The sequence below is a fragment of the Xiphophorus maculatus genome, chromosome 6 (assembly GCF_002775205.1).
Source record: "Xiphophorus maculatus strain JP 163 A chromosome 6, X_maculatus-5.0-male, whole genome shotgun sequence".
In the NCBI taxonomy this organism is placed as follows: domain Eukaryota; kingdom Metazoa; phylum Chordata; class Actinopteri; order Cyprinodontiformes; family Poeciliidae; genus Xiphophorus; species Xiphophorus maculatus.
Window position 1 is genome coordinate 4,409,817 of NC_036448.1, and position 15,725 is coordinate 4,425,541.

Consider the following 15,725-nt stretch of genomic DNA (forward strand, 5'->3'; position numbering starts at 1 on the left):
ATGGATGATATGAAGGGAAAAGATGAAAAGGCTTCAACTGAAATTCATCTTGGAGATCTTTGGAGTCGTGAACGGGCTCAAGTGAAACGTGTCAGTCTTCTGTTTACGTTTTGGTGCAGTTTGTGGATTTACGTGATATTTAAAGTGCTAACCTGCTCCTGCTTCTGATCTTTACCAAACGTACAGCAGCTCTCCTCTTCGGGGTCACAATTTCAAACAATCCCAGCTCGAAACGTGTCTATTTTCTCTATTTCTCTCCTTCCATCCCAGACGGGTTAACTGTTACATCAGCCTGTGTTTTCCTTCCTCTCCCCCCCCTCCCCCCTTTTCCTTCTCTCTCTCTCTCTCTCTCTCTCTCTCTCTCTCTCTCTCTCTCTCTCTCTCTCTCTCTCTCTCTTTCTCTCTTTCTTTCCCTCTGAGTCTCCTGTCCAGACCCAGAAATACCTTCCAAAGACGAGGTCAGCAGCAACTCCCGGCTTTGAGTTAATCAAGTTCTAGAGAATGTGGAATCTTCTCTGAGAGAGGACAGAGGAACGTCAGAATGTAAGTAAAACAACAAACTCACCCCAAACTGTTCAAAAAAAAGTAGTATATTCACACAACTTACTCGTTAAAAGTAGCCTTTTCTTAATCCAGATGCAGGATTTGGAATTCAGTCTTAAATGTTCCTGCTACACTTTTTTTGTTTGTATAAATAGAGCAATAAATTCAGTAGAGCTGTCCAGTTTAAGATTTAAAGTCTAATGTTTTGATTTTCTCCGACTAAGTCTTCCGCAGACGTATGTAAGAACGCAGAGCGAATGAGATCAATGACTCCAAATGGAAGAGTTAGAAAAAGAAAAAGAAAAAAACGTTTCTTATTCACAATCTGCCTTTTCAGGACCGCAGCTCCTTGAGACGACAAGCGTCATGGCGGTCAAACTGAACCTTTGCTGCGTCTTCTTCATCCTGACGGCCGCCACCGTGAAGCCTCAAGTCAATCCAGGTAGAGACTCGTTCGGATTGTTCATCTGCCAGCCAGAAGGCAGACCAGTCAGCTGCTGTCCATAAAATTATTCGAAAAGTAAAAACATTGGCATGTTGTCCAGACCTTAAGGTGGGTGGGCTCAGAATACATGATGTGTGTGTTTGTGTGTGGGCGCTCGCGTGTGTGTGTGGAGTTGTATCTGCGACATACAACAACTATAGAGAACTACTGGCACCATTGAGGACATTTTCCAGGTCATCACTTGTTTTCTTGCAGTTCTGCTGGTTAGAATTAGAGTTATGATGCGAATTATGTTTTGGTTAAAGTGTGTGTTAGGAATATACTGGTAATATTTTTTGGATTTGAATTGAACTCAACTGAATAGTTAGGGTTAGAGAAAATGTCTGGTTTAGGCATTTATCGTATCGTTTATCATTTAACACTTATCGCAATAAATTTCTCCTCCCAATGAGAATTTTGATTCATGGTTGTCACACTAAATTATTGATGTTAACGACCACTTAACAATGTTTAAAACCCCCAGAATGTATTTTGTAGCGTTGAGATTGTTAGTTTTATTATTTTTCTCCACTGTTTAGACATTAGGAGTGAGCATTTATTGTATCGGTTATCATTTATCGTGACAAATTTCTTATCACCATAGGAATTTTGATTCATTGTTGCCACAGTAAATTCCAGTTAATTAGGTTTAAAATGTCCCCACAATTTTTTCAGTGAAAAATTGCTTTACTAATTTTTTCACTGAAGGCATAAAAAAAAGTAGTATGCAGTTATTCTTTATGTGACCTTTGTCTCAAAGAAAGCAAATTCAGTCACGGCCACACGGTTACCTCAAAGAAGAATTGATATCATCACTTTTATCCTTATCACAAAATGCAAAGTGTGGTGATGAAACTTTAAGTTCTTTTTCTAAAAACGGCTTCTAAAATGAACGGAAGCCGATGCGAAGTTCTCTGAGCGGTAGCAGTACAACGAAGTGTGTGTGGGTGTGTGTGTGTGTGTGTGTGTGTGTGTGTGTGTGTGTGTGTGTGTGTGTGTGTGTGTGTGTGTGTGTGTGTGTGTGTGTGTGTGTGTGTGTGTGTGTGTGTGCGGTTTGCCCAGTGGTCAGGAGGCAAACATCCTCAGCACAGGCAGACCTTTCAGGAGCAGGACGCATGGTAGGGAAGGCAGAAGGTTTGTTAGCTCTGGCTAACACACACTCCTGCACTCATTCTCCACACGTGACCAATCAGGTGCGTCCTTACATTTCAAGACTTTTCCTTTCTCTGCCTTCTTAAAGCTTTGCGGGCAACGGGGCAACAAGAAAACCTAGACCGGGGATAAGATTAATCAGGACCCCTTTGTCTGCTATATTTGGGATCAGATGCTTTCTCTAATACCTTGAGTTTTATTTTTCTAAGAAAATCTGGGCCGGCTTTCTAAGATGTTTTTTATTTTTTTGCTAAAAATGTCACGAAAACTGAGGAAAGTGAAGAGCGACCAGTTCAGCGGGCACTCCCTTCTCGTTTTGCTTAGACTGGCACCCACACAGTGATGCCTCTGTTTGGCTTCAGGGGCCACGCAGGGCAGCAGGAAAAGGGGCAAGAGGGAGGAAGGCAGCCCGGTCCAATTAGTACTCAACTCCTCAGGTCCTGTAGAAATATATAAAAATAGGAGAGTGGGGGGGAAATGGCAAGACACTTGCAAAAGTATCCGTGTCCATTAAACTTTTCCATGTTTTGACACCAACACAAACTTCAGTGTGTTTTGAAGCCTTCACCAAGTTGGACAAGATGTTCACTGCTCTGGAAATCAAAACCTGAAAAGGTGTTTGTATTGAGCTTCCTCGGTCAGGACTTAAAGGGACGGTACTGTTTTAAAATCGACTTTTTTGAGTGTCGTGTTATAATGTTATTCGCTCATCAAAAACATACCTGGAGTGTTGCCTTGACTCTTTCATTCATATTTGAGAAATCCCTTAATCTCCCGTGGCAACCAGGTGTGCAAAACACCTGGGTGGACCTAACCCCGCCTTTGAGGACGAAACTCCTCCTCAGAACAACAGTTTCCAAGCTTCTGCCTCACAGATCAGCCCTCCCCCGGGACTCCTCCACTCAGCTCCTTCAGACTAGCCAGCAGCAGTTAGCAAACACCAATACGAGAAGTATGAGCTGCTACTCAGTGAAAACGTTAAATGATTACTGGAGGAGGCATGTTGCGATGACTTCCTGAAGGCGGATTTCGGTCAAGTCAAGCTTATTTGTGAAGCACATTTGAGCAACAAAGCAGTTCAAAGTGCTTCAAATCATTAAAACATGGCAGAATAATCAATTATGAAACAAGCAAAAAACATTTCATTTTGCCAATTGTCATCATCAAGAGTGATCATTAAATACAGATCAAATATATCAATTAATGTTCTGGTTAGTATTCATCAATGGCAGCTCTGAACAGACGGGTTTTAGCCCTGATTTAAAGGAACTCAGCGTTTCGGCAGTCTTGTAGTTTTCTAGAAGTTTGTTCATTTGCTTCTCCATGTTTGGTTCTGGTTCTGGTTCTGGGGATGCAGAGCAGGCCAGAAGGTTCTCCCAGAAGTTAAAGGTTGATACGACAGCAGATCTTTAATGTGTTCAGTGAAACCAACAGAGTATTTTACAGCAGCTCCGTTGTGTCTGCTTGTCTTTTCAGAAACGTGTCGCTATCCTCTGGGCATGACCGGCGGGCAGATCCAGGACGAGGACATCTCTGCTTCCAGTCAGTGGTCCGAGTCCACTGCCGCACGATTCGGAAGGCAACTTTAACTCCTACTTTCATTCCAACACCTCACTTCTGATCTATTTGAGAAACAAAAAACTGCCAGTCGTGAGTTTAAACTCCCTCTTCTTCTTTTTTTCTTCCACAGACTGGACTTTGACACCGGCGACGGGGACGGGGCCTGGTGTCCCGACATCATGTCGGAGCCGGGCGGCTTCAAGGAGTACCTCCAGGTGGATTTGCGCTCGCTGCACTTTATCACCCTCGTGGGCACCCAGGGTCGCCACGCCGACGGCATGGGCAACGAATTCGCCCAGAGGTACAGAATAAAGTACAGCCGGGACGGCGGCAGCTGGATGGGCTGGCATGACAGGATGGGGAATCAGGTGCGTGTGCTTTCTGGACAACATTACTTCATAAAACTGAGTCAGTCACGGCAACAACATGCTGATTATTTTTAATTGTATCTCTGGGGAACAATAGAAACAGACTGAGTATCTGTTTTAACAGTTTCATAATAATAAAAAAAAAAGCCAACAGATCTTTACGGTGACAGGCTGGAACTTAGTCCTTTTTACAAAGTGCCAAAGCATTTTCATTATTGTTGCAGCGATCGCAGTTTTTAGGCCAAGTACCGATCATTAAAAAGCCCAACCTGTCGATTCCAATTTTGGCCGATACCAATTTATTTTGTCTTTTGTCTGAGAAGTTGCTAAGTATAACAACAGATTTGCCAAGTTGGCATCAGCAATGTGACTATTGTTGCTATTGTTGTTAACGGTTGGCCCATCACGATAACAAATTTTGCTGGACAATAAATCGCTCCAGAAGTTATTGCGATAAACGATAGTATTGTTGTTTTGAGATCATTTTCAAGCAATGTAATGCTAACGGCATAATAATGCGAGAAGACATTCTCAAAGATTAATAAACTATAAATGCTAATGAACATTTAACACTGGAACTGGAAGACATTTTAAATATATGAAATAAATAAAACAACCGAAACAACAAACACATTAATTATGAAGTCTCTGTAAGCATAACTGTCCTTCACAAAACTGTCTAGTTGAAACCAAAACACCAAACTGAAGACTTTTGTCATCCAGTTTTTCCAGACAAGCGATAAATCATTCAAACAAAAAAATTTGTTTGTTTTAAATGATCATGATATTAATTTAATTGATTTATTTGTTACTGGGACAGGGCTAGTTTTTGTTATCACAGTTATTACAGTTATCACATAACTGCACTGGAAGTATTATTTTCTAGCAAGGCAAAACGCAGTAAAACCATATTTATAATGATCGGGCTTTCTGCTGGTGTCAAAATTAAGACATCTTAGCTAGCTTGCTAGCTAGCAAGATTAAATAGATTAAACAAGGGTAAATAGTCTTACAACAAAACTTAACACCTATGATTAACGTATTTAAGGCCAACTTACTTAAAAAAAAGAAATGTAAGATACTTTAAGCTGTTCGGGATTTTTAAGACTTTTTAAGGATGTGCGGACGCCGTGATGATTTCAGTGCTAATGTCACTGTAAGAATTACTGAACCTTTTCTTTTTAAATAAGATTTTGGGCATTTTTATTTTTGTTTTTCCCCTCACCGTCTGGATTCTGTGTTGGGTTTGTCTCATTCCACATCGGTTCCAGCTCCAATTAGAAAGTTGGATTTTCCAAGTCGGATGCAAAAAGCGACTCCATTTAATTTTGTCCTTCTCTAGGCAGAGCGAATGCTGCTGCATTTGAGGCTAAAGTTGGAGGGGCGTCACAGGTGGAGACAGAGATAAGAAATCTGGCGGCTTTTCACTCGCTTCTAACCGCAACACGCCAGGCAGCCCTTCAGATCAGGGCAGAATTTTTTTTATTTCCACTTGGGTTAAAATTCAGACACACGCTTTGCGCCAGTCTGGAGGCAAAAAAAAAACATTGCTCCAAACCAGGAATGTGCAAGAAAAAAGACATCGTAGAAACTACATTATGTTCATGCTATGGCTATGTTAATGTACATAAACATTAACATGTGTGGCTAATATAGTTGCCCGCCTTACAGAATTGTTTTGTTTTTGTCACAGTTGTTTCAGATCATATAACAAATCTCAATATCAGAGAAAGATGAGCTGAAAGAAAATCCTGACCCTAAGCAGTGGTGCCACCAAGAGGGGGTCTAGAGGTGGTTACAGCCCCATCTTGAAAAACGTTAAATAAAAAATAATAAATAGCTAAATTTATATTAAATGTAAATTATGCATTTCCTGAGCTGTGAATCCCTGTCATTTTTTTCTGGTCTGGTCTGGCCACCCCACGCAAATTTTTTGTAAAACATTTTTTTTAAAAGTAATTAGCTTTGCCCCCAAAAGCATTAAAAGCCTGTTTAAGGCCATCCCACAGTACCTATAACAGATTTAAATCTTGACTTTAATTAGGTCACTCCAAAAAATGTTCATTGGGGGGAGAAAAAAACAGGAGGAATCAGCACTGCATACACAATCTGGCCTGGGATAAGGAACTTCAGGTTTAGAAATTAAAGTAAAATTGTCAAAATAAAAGGCAGAAACTTGTTGATTTGATTGCTGTCGTACCAATGAGGATTTTCCCTTTGACTATTGAGTAAGTTGTACATAATCTTTTGACATGCTGTTCATAAAAGAAACTTTTTCTTCATGAAGGTGTCCTGTTAAATTATTTTATGATATTCTCTAAAATTATTATTATTATTTTTATTTTCTATCAGATTAAAAAAAAAGCGTGGTGGAATAGTAATGAAGTCCCATTTAAACATGATATCTAAATCTATTTTCAAACCTTTAGTACCATTTTTACAAATTTAGATTGCAGACATAGATTTGTATTATTTGTCTTCTGTTGGTGCAGAAGAGCAAATATTAATCTGTCAAATTAAAGTTTGCTTCTGTTCAGGGACACACTGAGTTATGTCTAATCTGAACGCCCCGCCTCTCCTCTCGTAGGTCGTCGAGGGCAACAAGAACACCTACGATGTGGTCCTGAAGGATCTCGAGCCCCCCATCGTCGCCCGCTTCGTCCGCTTTATGCCCGTCACCGACCCCTCCTCCATCGTGTGTATGAGGGTGGAGCTCTACGGCTGTGAATGGCTGGGTTAGTCTGGGCTCTTCACCACGAAGGCTTAGGCATGGGCTGGCGAGGCATTCTGACGGTGTAATAAATCTGACTAAAAATACCACAGATTTCCTTTACTGACACAAAAATGAAAATCTAATAATAAACATTTTTAACTTTGTCCTTTTAAAAAAAATAAAAAATAAAAAGTTGCAAATATCTGTTGGGACATTTGGTGGTACGCGCCGAAGAATGGCTGTAAACAGCTTAAAGGAGAAGTGTTGTGATGACTTCCTGAGGGCGGAGTTTCAGAAAGAGCAGGAGCTTCTTAAAGAGACAGAGGCGTTAAAATGTGATGTCAGATGTCTTCTGTCATATTTGATATATGCAGCATTTTCACTACACCTGAAGGTAACATAGTTACTTGATTGTGCTATAAAGTTATTCTACGTGCCTGAAAAATACATAATACTGTCCCTTTACTCTGTGTTCCAGTACAATTTCTCCAATTTTCGGATTTAATTTATTTTTAAAATTGAAACAAGGTAAATTTTAAAGGTCTGTATGGAAAAAGTTACATTTGTGATGTTCTCTGTCATAGAACAGTCCCCATCTGTCCATCCATCCATCCCTCCATCCATCCATCCATCCATCCATCCATCCATCCATCCATCCATCCATCCATCCATCCATCCCTCCATCCATCCATCCATCCCTCCATCCATCCATCCATCCATCCCTCCATCCATCCCTCCATCCATCCATCCATCCATCCATCCATCCCCCTTCCATCATCCATCCATCCATCCATCCCTCCATCCATCCTCCTCCATCCATCCATCCATCCCTCCATCCATCCATCCATCCATCCATCCCCATCCATCCATCCATCCATCCCTCCATCCATCCATCCATCCATCCATCCCTCCATCCATCCATCCCATCCATCCATCCATCCATCCATCCATCCCTCCATCCATCCATCCATCCATCCATCCATCCCTCCATCCATCCATCCATCCATCCATCCCTCCATCCATCCATCCATCCCTCCATCCATCCATCCAGCCCTCCATCCATCCATCCACCATCCATCCATCCATCCATCCATCCATCCTTCCATCCATCCATCCATCCATCCATCCATCCATCCATCCATCCATCCATCCCTCCATTCATCCATCCATCCATCCCTCCATCCATCCATCCATCCATCCATCCATCCCTCCATCCATCCCTCCATCCATCCCTCCATCCATCCATCCATCCCTCCATTCATCCATCCATCCATCCATCCATCCCTCCATCCATCCATCCATCCATCCATCCCTCCATTCATCCATCCATCCATCCATCCATGCATCTGTCCAACTTTTTAGCCTTTTTCCAATGCAATTTTATAAAGCTCAATATTGACCCATAATCCTATGGATGCCTCTATATTTAATCAAGTCAAACAAAGAAAATATAAGCAATCTTTGGGCAAAGCATGTTCAAATATTAGTCTATTTGACTGTTTTCATTGTCTTCATTGCAGGAAATACAATTACGCTGCTTCAAACTTTAACGTACAAAGCAGACGTTAAAGTGAATTTAAAGTTTGCTTTTACTGATAGCAATAAAATTAATTGGATAACATTTTTCTGTCGTTTGACGGAGGTTCTCTAGTTTCCACAACATAACTGTTCATGTTTTAATTACTTTATTACTTTATTAAGTTAATTTCCAAATAGCTGAATTCATCTTTCTTGTTTTTATAGTCAGTTTCCTTTAGCCAGCTGACTGACAGTGTGCAGTAATAGTGACCATGCCAACCAGCCTGTGCCTGTACAGACTGGATTTTGCTTTACAGCATATTTTTAGTATGATGTCTATGTAATATTGTGAAAACTTAAAGAAAAAACCTTCATTTTAGGTTTTTTTCCCTGGTCTTTCCAGATGGCCTGGTGTCTTATAGCATTCCAGATGGACACCAGATGATCTACAGAGGCCTGGATGTCTTCTTCAATGACTCTGTGTATGATGGAGCAACAGCTCAAAGGTCTGAACTTTATTTCTACACGTAGAACTCTGGGGAAATCGAGCATGAAAGAAAAATCAAACTTTGCTTCTCCAGACTGACCAAGGGCCTGGGCCAGCTGACGGATGGCGCCTGGGGTTTGGATGACTTTCTGCACAGCCATGTCCCTGGAGCGTGGCCTGGGTACGACTATGTGGGATGGAGCAACAAGACTTTCCCTAAAGGTTACGTAGAGGTGGTCTTTGACTTTGACCACATCCGCAACTTCACCTCCATGAAGGTGAGGAAGGACTCAACGCAGGAGGAAACATTTGAGTCATTTCCAGCATTAGAGCAATAGAGTACCTTTAAATTTTTTTGTAACATTTTGTAAAATTGACTTTTTTGAGCCTTACACATCATGTTATAATGTTTTTCCATCATCAAAATCACACCTTGATGCCTTGATTCTTTCATTCATATTTGAGAAATCCCTTAATCTCCCATGGCAACCAGCTGTGCAAAACACCTGGGTGGACCTAGCTCCGCCTTCGAGGACAAAATTCCTCCTTGGACATGCAGTTTCCAAGCTTCTGCCTCACAGAGCAGCCCTCCCTTGTAACTCCCTCACTCAGCTCCTTCAGACTAGTCAGAAGCAATTAGCAAACACCTGGTGCAGCTGCACATCTGTTGAGCTCATTAAAAATGTTTTTAAAGGGTTAATGGAGGTGCCATGTTGTGACGATTTCCTGAAGGCAGAGTTTCAGAAAGCACAGGAGATCTTAAAGAGACAGAGGCCCAATTTCAAGGCAACAAATTTGAGACATATGCCATTTTTATAACAACTTAAGTTAAAATGGTTACTTGACTGTGCTATAAAATGCCACTATGTGGCTGAAGACATAACACTGCCCCTTTAAAGTCTGGCACGCAGCAGGATTTAGTACTTTAATAATGCCTACCACCTCTACAGGTTCATTGCAGCAACATGTTCAGCCGTGGAGTGAGGCTGTTCAGACAGGCCACGTGCTTCTTCCGCTCCGAATCGGAATGGGAGCCTGACCCCATGACCTTCAGGCCGTCCGCCGAGCCCCTGAGCCAAAGCGGCCGATTTGTCACCGTGCCCCTTGGGGATCGAACGGCCAGCAGCATCAAGTGCCGTTTTCACTTCGGCGACCAGTGGCTGCTGTTCAGCGAGGTGGCCTTCCAGTCAGGTAAAACTATCAGAGCCACCCCTCAGAAAGCCTTTCATTCCCACGGCACAAGGCCAGCATGTTGGGTTCATAGCGAAACCGCCTCCTGACTCAATTCACTCTGACTTCCTTGCCTTTCTGTGTCACAGGCTCTGCCGTTTACAACACGTCGCTGGGTCCTCACAAGCAAGGACAACCCAAAAAATCCCTTCTAGGTAACCAGCCGAACCTCATCTGATCTGTTTTTGTTTGTTTGTTTTTGTTAATAAACACGAATAAGGCTTTCAGGCTTTCAAGCAGTGTTGTTTTATTTAAAAGTAAGCAAAGGTGAAGATAGGGTGGGGGAAATAAATGCTTTCTAGGTAAACACTGCCCCCTGCTGAGAGAATCACAAACTACAATATTCAGCTTTAAGATTAAAAAAGGAAAGAGAGAGAAGAATTTCTACATTTTATTTATTATCCAGCAATAAAATGGTGAAGGAGTGCTACATTTCTTTTCATATTACACATGATTGACCACATTTAAATTTTTCCAACACGTTCCTGTGCCTCGTCAGGGGAGGATCCCACTCACAAAGTGGACGACAGCAACACGAAGATCCTGATTGGCTGCCTGGTGGCTATTATCGCCATCCTTTTGACTGTCATAGTCATCATACTGTGGAGGCAGGTCTGGCAGAAGATGCTTGAGAAGGTGAATGAACCGTATTTACTATTGGGATTTTTTTTTTGTCTGTTTTGATTTTTTGGGGGGGGGAAATTGTTACTGATAGCTAAAAGTTCAGACTAGGAAAACTGACATTGGAACCACACTAAAAGTTACTGGTGTTACATATCCTAAAATAATGGCCTAAGTTATTTTTTGCCAAAAGTTTTTTTTATTACTATTATTATTATTTATTTGCCTAAAACATTTTTTGGAAAGAAGTGGTGATTTTTTTTTTTTTTTTTTTTTTTGGCAGAAATTTCTTTTGGCACAAATGAGTTAGGCCATTATGTTAGGAAGGCGACAATATAAAATTGAAATGGGTGAAAACAAGCTATTCTTAAAATCTCGGGTGCCTTTCCACTGGCAGATTATTTCACTTATAGCTAGAACGTTTCCATCAATATCAAGTAATTTTTTACTTAAAACATGCGTGAAAAAGTGTAAAGGGTATGAAGTCACTCACACAGACTGTATCCTCTCACGCATCGTAAGGCCTCCCGGCGCTGGTTGGACGACGAGCTGACGGCTCGCCTCGCCGCGCAGACCCAGGCCTTCTCCTTCCTCCGCTCCTCTCAGTCCAGCGAGGACGGTTCCGGCTCCGGCTCCATCTCCACGTACGAGAGAATCTACCCCGCCTGCGCCGACTACCAGGAGCCTTCTCGTCTCATCCGCAAGCTGCCCGAATTTGCCGAGTGCGCAGAACACCTCAGTAAGGAGGGAGCCGGGGGTCGAAGGTCAACCCTAAGGTCTTCAAAAGCAGCCGAAGCAACAGATCCTGCAGCGCGTGCTTCTCTTCCAGAGTCGGGAACCTCCAGTAGAGCAGGCGTCGGTTCCGACGGCGCGCCGCATTACGCCGAGGCGGATATTATCAGTCTGCAGGAGTCCTCGGACAGCGGCTCCATCACAGCCGTCAACATGAACCTCTTTGCTGGATCGGATTTGACCTTGAGGGAGTTCCCAAAAGAGAAGCTGACCTTCAAGGAGAAACTGGGAGAGGGCCAGTTTGGGGAGGTAAACTCATTTTTTGACTTGGCATTAAAGTTACTTCTGTTCAGTGTCAAGTAAAGACCTGAACCAAAGCGGACGATGAGCTGATTTCCCTCCACACAGGTGCACTTGTGCGAGGCTGAGGACATGCAGGACTTCTTGGGTGAGGATACGTTGACGGAAGGTAGCAGCGAGTCTCCTTTGCTCGTAGCTGTGAAGATGCTACGGGAAGACGCCAACAACAACGCCAGGTAAGGGTCTGCTGGCTGAACGGTCGAGCGACAGAACCGTCTTTGGCCCGTCCAGTTCTCAGTTTTAGTTGGTGAATTTGCTGCAGGAACGACTTCCTGAAGGAGATAAGAATCATGTCTCGTCTGAGGGATCCCAACATCGTCCGCCTGCTGGCGGTGTGCGTGGACACGGACCCTCTGTGTATGATCACGGAGTACATGGAGAATGGAGACCTGAACCAGTTCCTTTGCAGTCTCAGACTGAAGACCCTGACTGGTGGCGAGGCAGACCAGCAGGAGGGGAGCGACGAAGTCAGGTAGTGCACCCTCTCGGTAAATGAGTCATACGCAATTTGGGCTTTCTCACTTCAAAACGTGTTCACTCGTTTCAATGAAACACATTGAAACGAGTGAAATGTTCAGTGCACATCTGTATTCAGACCATTGAGTCGATACAGAACTACCTTTCACTGCAATTACCGTATTTTCTGGACTATAAGTCATCCAGAAATTGCCGTCTTTCACTTTGAAGCCTGCAGGCAGTTTCTGGCACGCCGATGTCTGTGGTCTAAATAAGGGCGGTCAGTATTGACTTTAAGTCTCTCTGGACTGTAAGACCAGCTTACCTATGAAAAAAATCTGTGAGTTGTAGCCCAGAAAACACGTTTAAAATGCAACTATTGGGTTTGTTTGTACCAGCTTTGAGCATGTAGCAGTTGAAATGTTTGTTTTTTCTTGCAAAGTAGCTGAAGCTCAGTCCAATTTGATCGACTTTGTGATTTTGGCATTTTGTCACACATTCTTCACTGGACTTTAGGGGTGTAACAAGATCTTCTCATACAATATCTCATGATATTAAAACACCACAATAATTCTTACTGAGGTGACTGCTGTCTTGTGAACATTAGTCAGTTGCAGGAGCCATGTCTTTGCTTGAGGAAGCTGTAACAGAAGACGCCCAAGTTACTCTCAAATCATTCGTTTGGCAGCATTTCGGGTTTCCCGTAAGAACGATGAATGGCGACAGAGCGAAGACACAAGCAATATGTGAGCACTGCATGTTGTTCAGGACTGAAGAAGAAAAGAACAAGCAAACAAACTGGACACACAAACATTTTTAAGTTCTTTAGAGAACTTAAATATGGATCACAGGTAAAAATATTGCTAAAAGGTTAATGGGGGAGCCATGTTGTGATGAGTTCCTGAAAGTGGAGTTTCAGAATGGGTAGGAGTTTTTGAAGCTGCAAAGGCCCAATTTCAAGGCGTTAAATTACAAAGTAAAATTTCCTTTAAGTCATATTTGATATATAGAGCATTTTTATGACAACTGATGTTATTGATTATTCTATAAAATGGCACTAGACTTCTGGAAAGTACACATTGCTGCCCCTTTAAATGACTTCTGAGGCTGATTAGTTCCACTGGATTTAGCAGTATTAGAGGAAATTCGGCTGAAAACAAAAGCATGCTGCACTTTCCAGAGTTTTTATTTAAAAAAAAACAAAAACATTTTGTTGGCTCTAGTTGCCTTTGCTTGGTCAGATAGGAAAGTGGGTAATGAGAGAAGGGGAAGACAATGTAGTAAGAGTCATTAGGCTGGGACTCGAACCTGCAGTTGCTGCATCGAGTACTAAGGCCTCCTTACTTGGATTGTGTTTTACACCTGCGCCACTACTGCACCACACTTTTCAGATTTTTCTGCATAAAAACAAATCAAGAACCTTTAGTCAGTACAATACTACTTCTGTCCTGTATTGTAGTTCCGTCAAACTGCTCGGCATGGCGGTGCAGGTCGCGTCTGGTATGAAGTACCTGTCCTCTCTCAACTTTGTCCACCGGGATCTGGCGACCCGCAACTGCCTGGTGGGGAAGAACGACACCATCAAGATAGCGGATTTCGGCATGAGTCGGAACCTCTACAGAGGGGACTACTTCCGCATCCAGGGACGAGCCGTCCTGCCAATTCGCTGGATGTCCTGGGAGAGCATCCTTTTAGTGAGTGACCAAAGGAAACGGGACTGGATTCCTTAAAAACTAGCGTAGAATGAGCCCACTTTGGGTTCTGTTTTTGTTGTCTGTTCTCTCAGGGTAAGTTCACCATGGCCAGCGATGTGTGGGCCTTCGGGGTGACTCTGTGGGAAATCCTGACCCTGTGCAAGGAGCAGCCATACTCGCATCTCTCTGACGAGCAGGTGATCGAAAACACGGGCGAGTTCTTCAGGAACCAGGGCAAGCAGGTGAGCACTGCACAGGCGGTCAGCGTGCATTTACAGTGTTGTGCTAAAGTATTCATGTCCAACTTAAATTATTCAATGTCCACATCCATGGACTTTAGTGGGTTTTTTGGGAGGGGGGGTATTTTGGTTGATAAATCTACACAAAGCAGGTAAAAACATTTGACTGGAAATGAAACAATACATGATGTTTAGATTTGTTTCAACTAAAATCTGAGAAATGTGTATGGAGCTAAATCGAGGCCATAAAGTTTGTTCAAAAGAAGAAAAAAACTCAAACTGAAAAAAACTTGGATCTAAAAAGTAGTTTTGTTTCAAATCTTTTTTTCTCAATTTCAATTGTTTTCCCTTTTTGAACCAACTTTACGGCCCCAATGTAGCTCTGTGATTTTGGAGCTCCAAAAGTCAAAAATTTTGTAAATTAAAAAAATGTTTAAAAAAAACACACACACACACACAAAAACCACATCTGAACTTTTGAGATTACTTTCAGAAATTTTCTAGAAAAAAACTTTCCAAAAACTAAAATTCACAAATGTAGAAAATTTCTGTTTTTTTCCAACAATGTTTCAAAATTCAAGATTTTCTACATAAATTTGGAGATTAATCTCCAAACTTCTGAGTTTCTTGGCCTCCTTTTTTTTCTGTCTATAACGGCCATTCGTTGGAATCTTTAGCCCTGCTGTCTCAACATTGCACAAATGGCTTTTCTTTAATCATAATATAATATTTCCAATCAAATATGGCAAATTCTGATAATAATGTGACAAATTGTGGAAAAGTTAGTGGTTGAAAGCTCCATGTAGTGCTTACACTATTTGTACTGCCTTATTTTATACTACACATGCCCTTAACTATTATTAAGCTAAACATAGCCTGTCTTGCTTGTGATATAATTAATAGGCCTGTTTTTATGCTCCCAGGTATACCTGCCACAACCTCAGTGTTGTCCTGACAGAATCTACGTCGATCTCATGCTAAGCTGCTGGAGGAGAAACGCTAAGGAAAGGCCAAGCTTCCAGGAGATACACGCCCAGCTGACGGAGAGCAGATGAGACACCAAGCAACTTCTATAGGGTTAATTAAGCCTGGAAGTGTCAGTTCTAGATTAACTGGACAAACTGTGGAGCTAAATTGGGGTCACAAAGTTTGTTCAAAAGAAAAAAAATCCCTCCAGTTTCAAATCTTTTTCAGTTTCATTTTTTTTTTTCAGTTTTAAGACATGTTTTTTTTTTTTTCAGTTTCAATTTTTTTTCTTCTGAACAAACTTTATGGCCTCAATTTAGCTCCATACACACTGTTTCAGTAATAGGCAGCCATCTGGCATACCATAAAAACACTGAGTTACAAAAATTGAATATCTGATTGCTTGAAAGGTTTGAAAATAAGCAGGTTTAAACTACATACAGATAATTTGGGATGCATGAAAAATGTTGAATATGTGGAATTTTTATTTGTTATTCTCTGAAAAAAATATTTTTTACAGAATATTGACTTATCAGGTACGACACTTGATCAAATGAGACAATGATATAGGATGTTTATTTTGTGTAGCATTTATTTTCATT

The 15,725-nt window shown here is 41.9% G+C and overlaps 1 protein-coding gene across 2 annotated transcripts; it reads left to right on the forward strand.

Moving 5' to 3' along the window:
• Nucleotides 1-457: 457 nt before the first annotated feature.
• On the forward strand, nt 458-15,323 carry LOC102223337 (discoidin domain-containing receptor 2-like). 2 transcript variants are annotated; one of them, XM_023334969.1, is made up of 17 exons: nt 458-543; nt 881-985; nt 3,656-3,758; nt 3,870-4,107; nt 6,695-6,842; nt 8,742-8,844; nt 8,920-9,103; nt 9,776-10,016; nt 10,145-10,210; nt 10,555-10,691; nt 11,199-11,415; nt 11,506-11,717; nt 11,817-11,944; nt 12,031-12,240; nt 13,684-13,918; nt 14,011-14,160; nt 15,081-15,323. In XM_023334969.1, exons 2-17 carry the CDS (start codon nt 910-912, stop codon nt 15,210-15,212), a joined length of 2,580 nt encoding a protein of 859 aa, XP_023190737.1. In that variant the 5' UTR covers nt 458-543; nt 881-909; the 3' UTR covers nt 15,213-15,323. The 2 variants fall into 2 exon arrangements, with proteins under 2 accessions (XP_023190737.1, XP_023190736.1); XM_023334968.1 differs by having other exon boundaries at nt 11,199-11,717.
• Nucleotides 15,324-15,725: the final 402 nt, after the last annotated feature.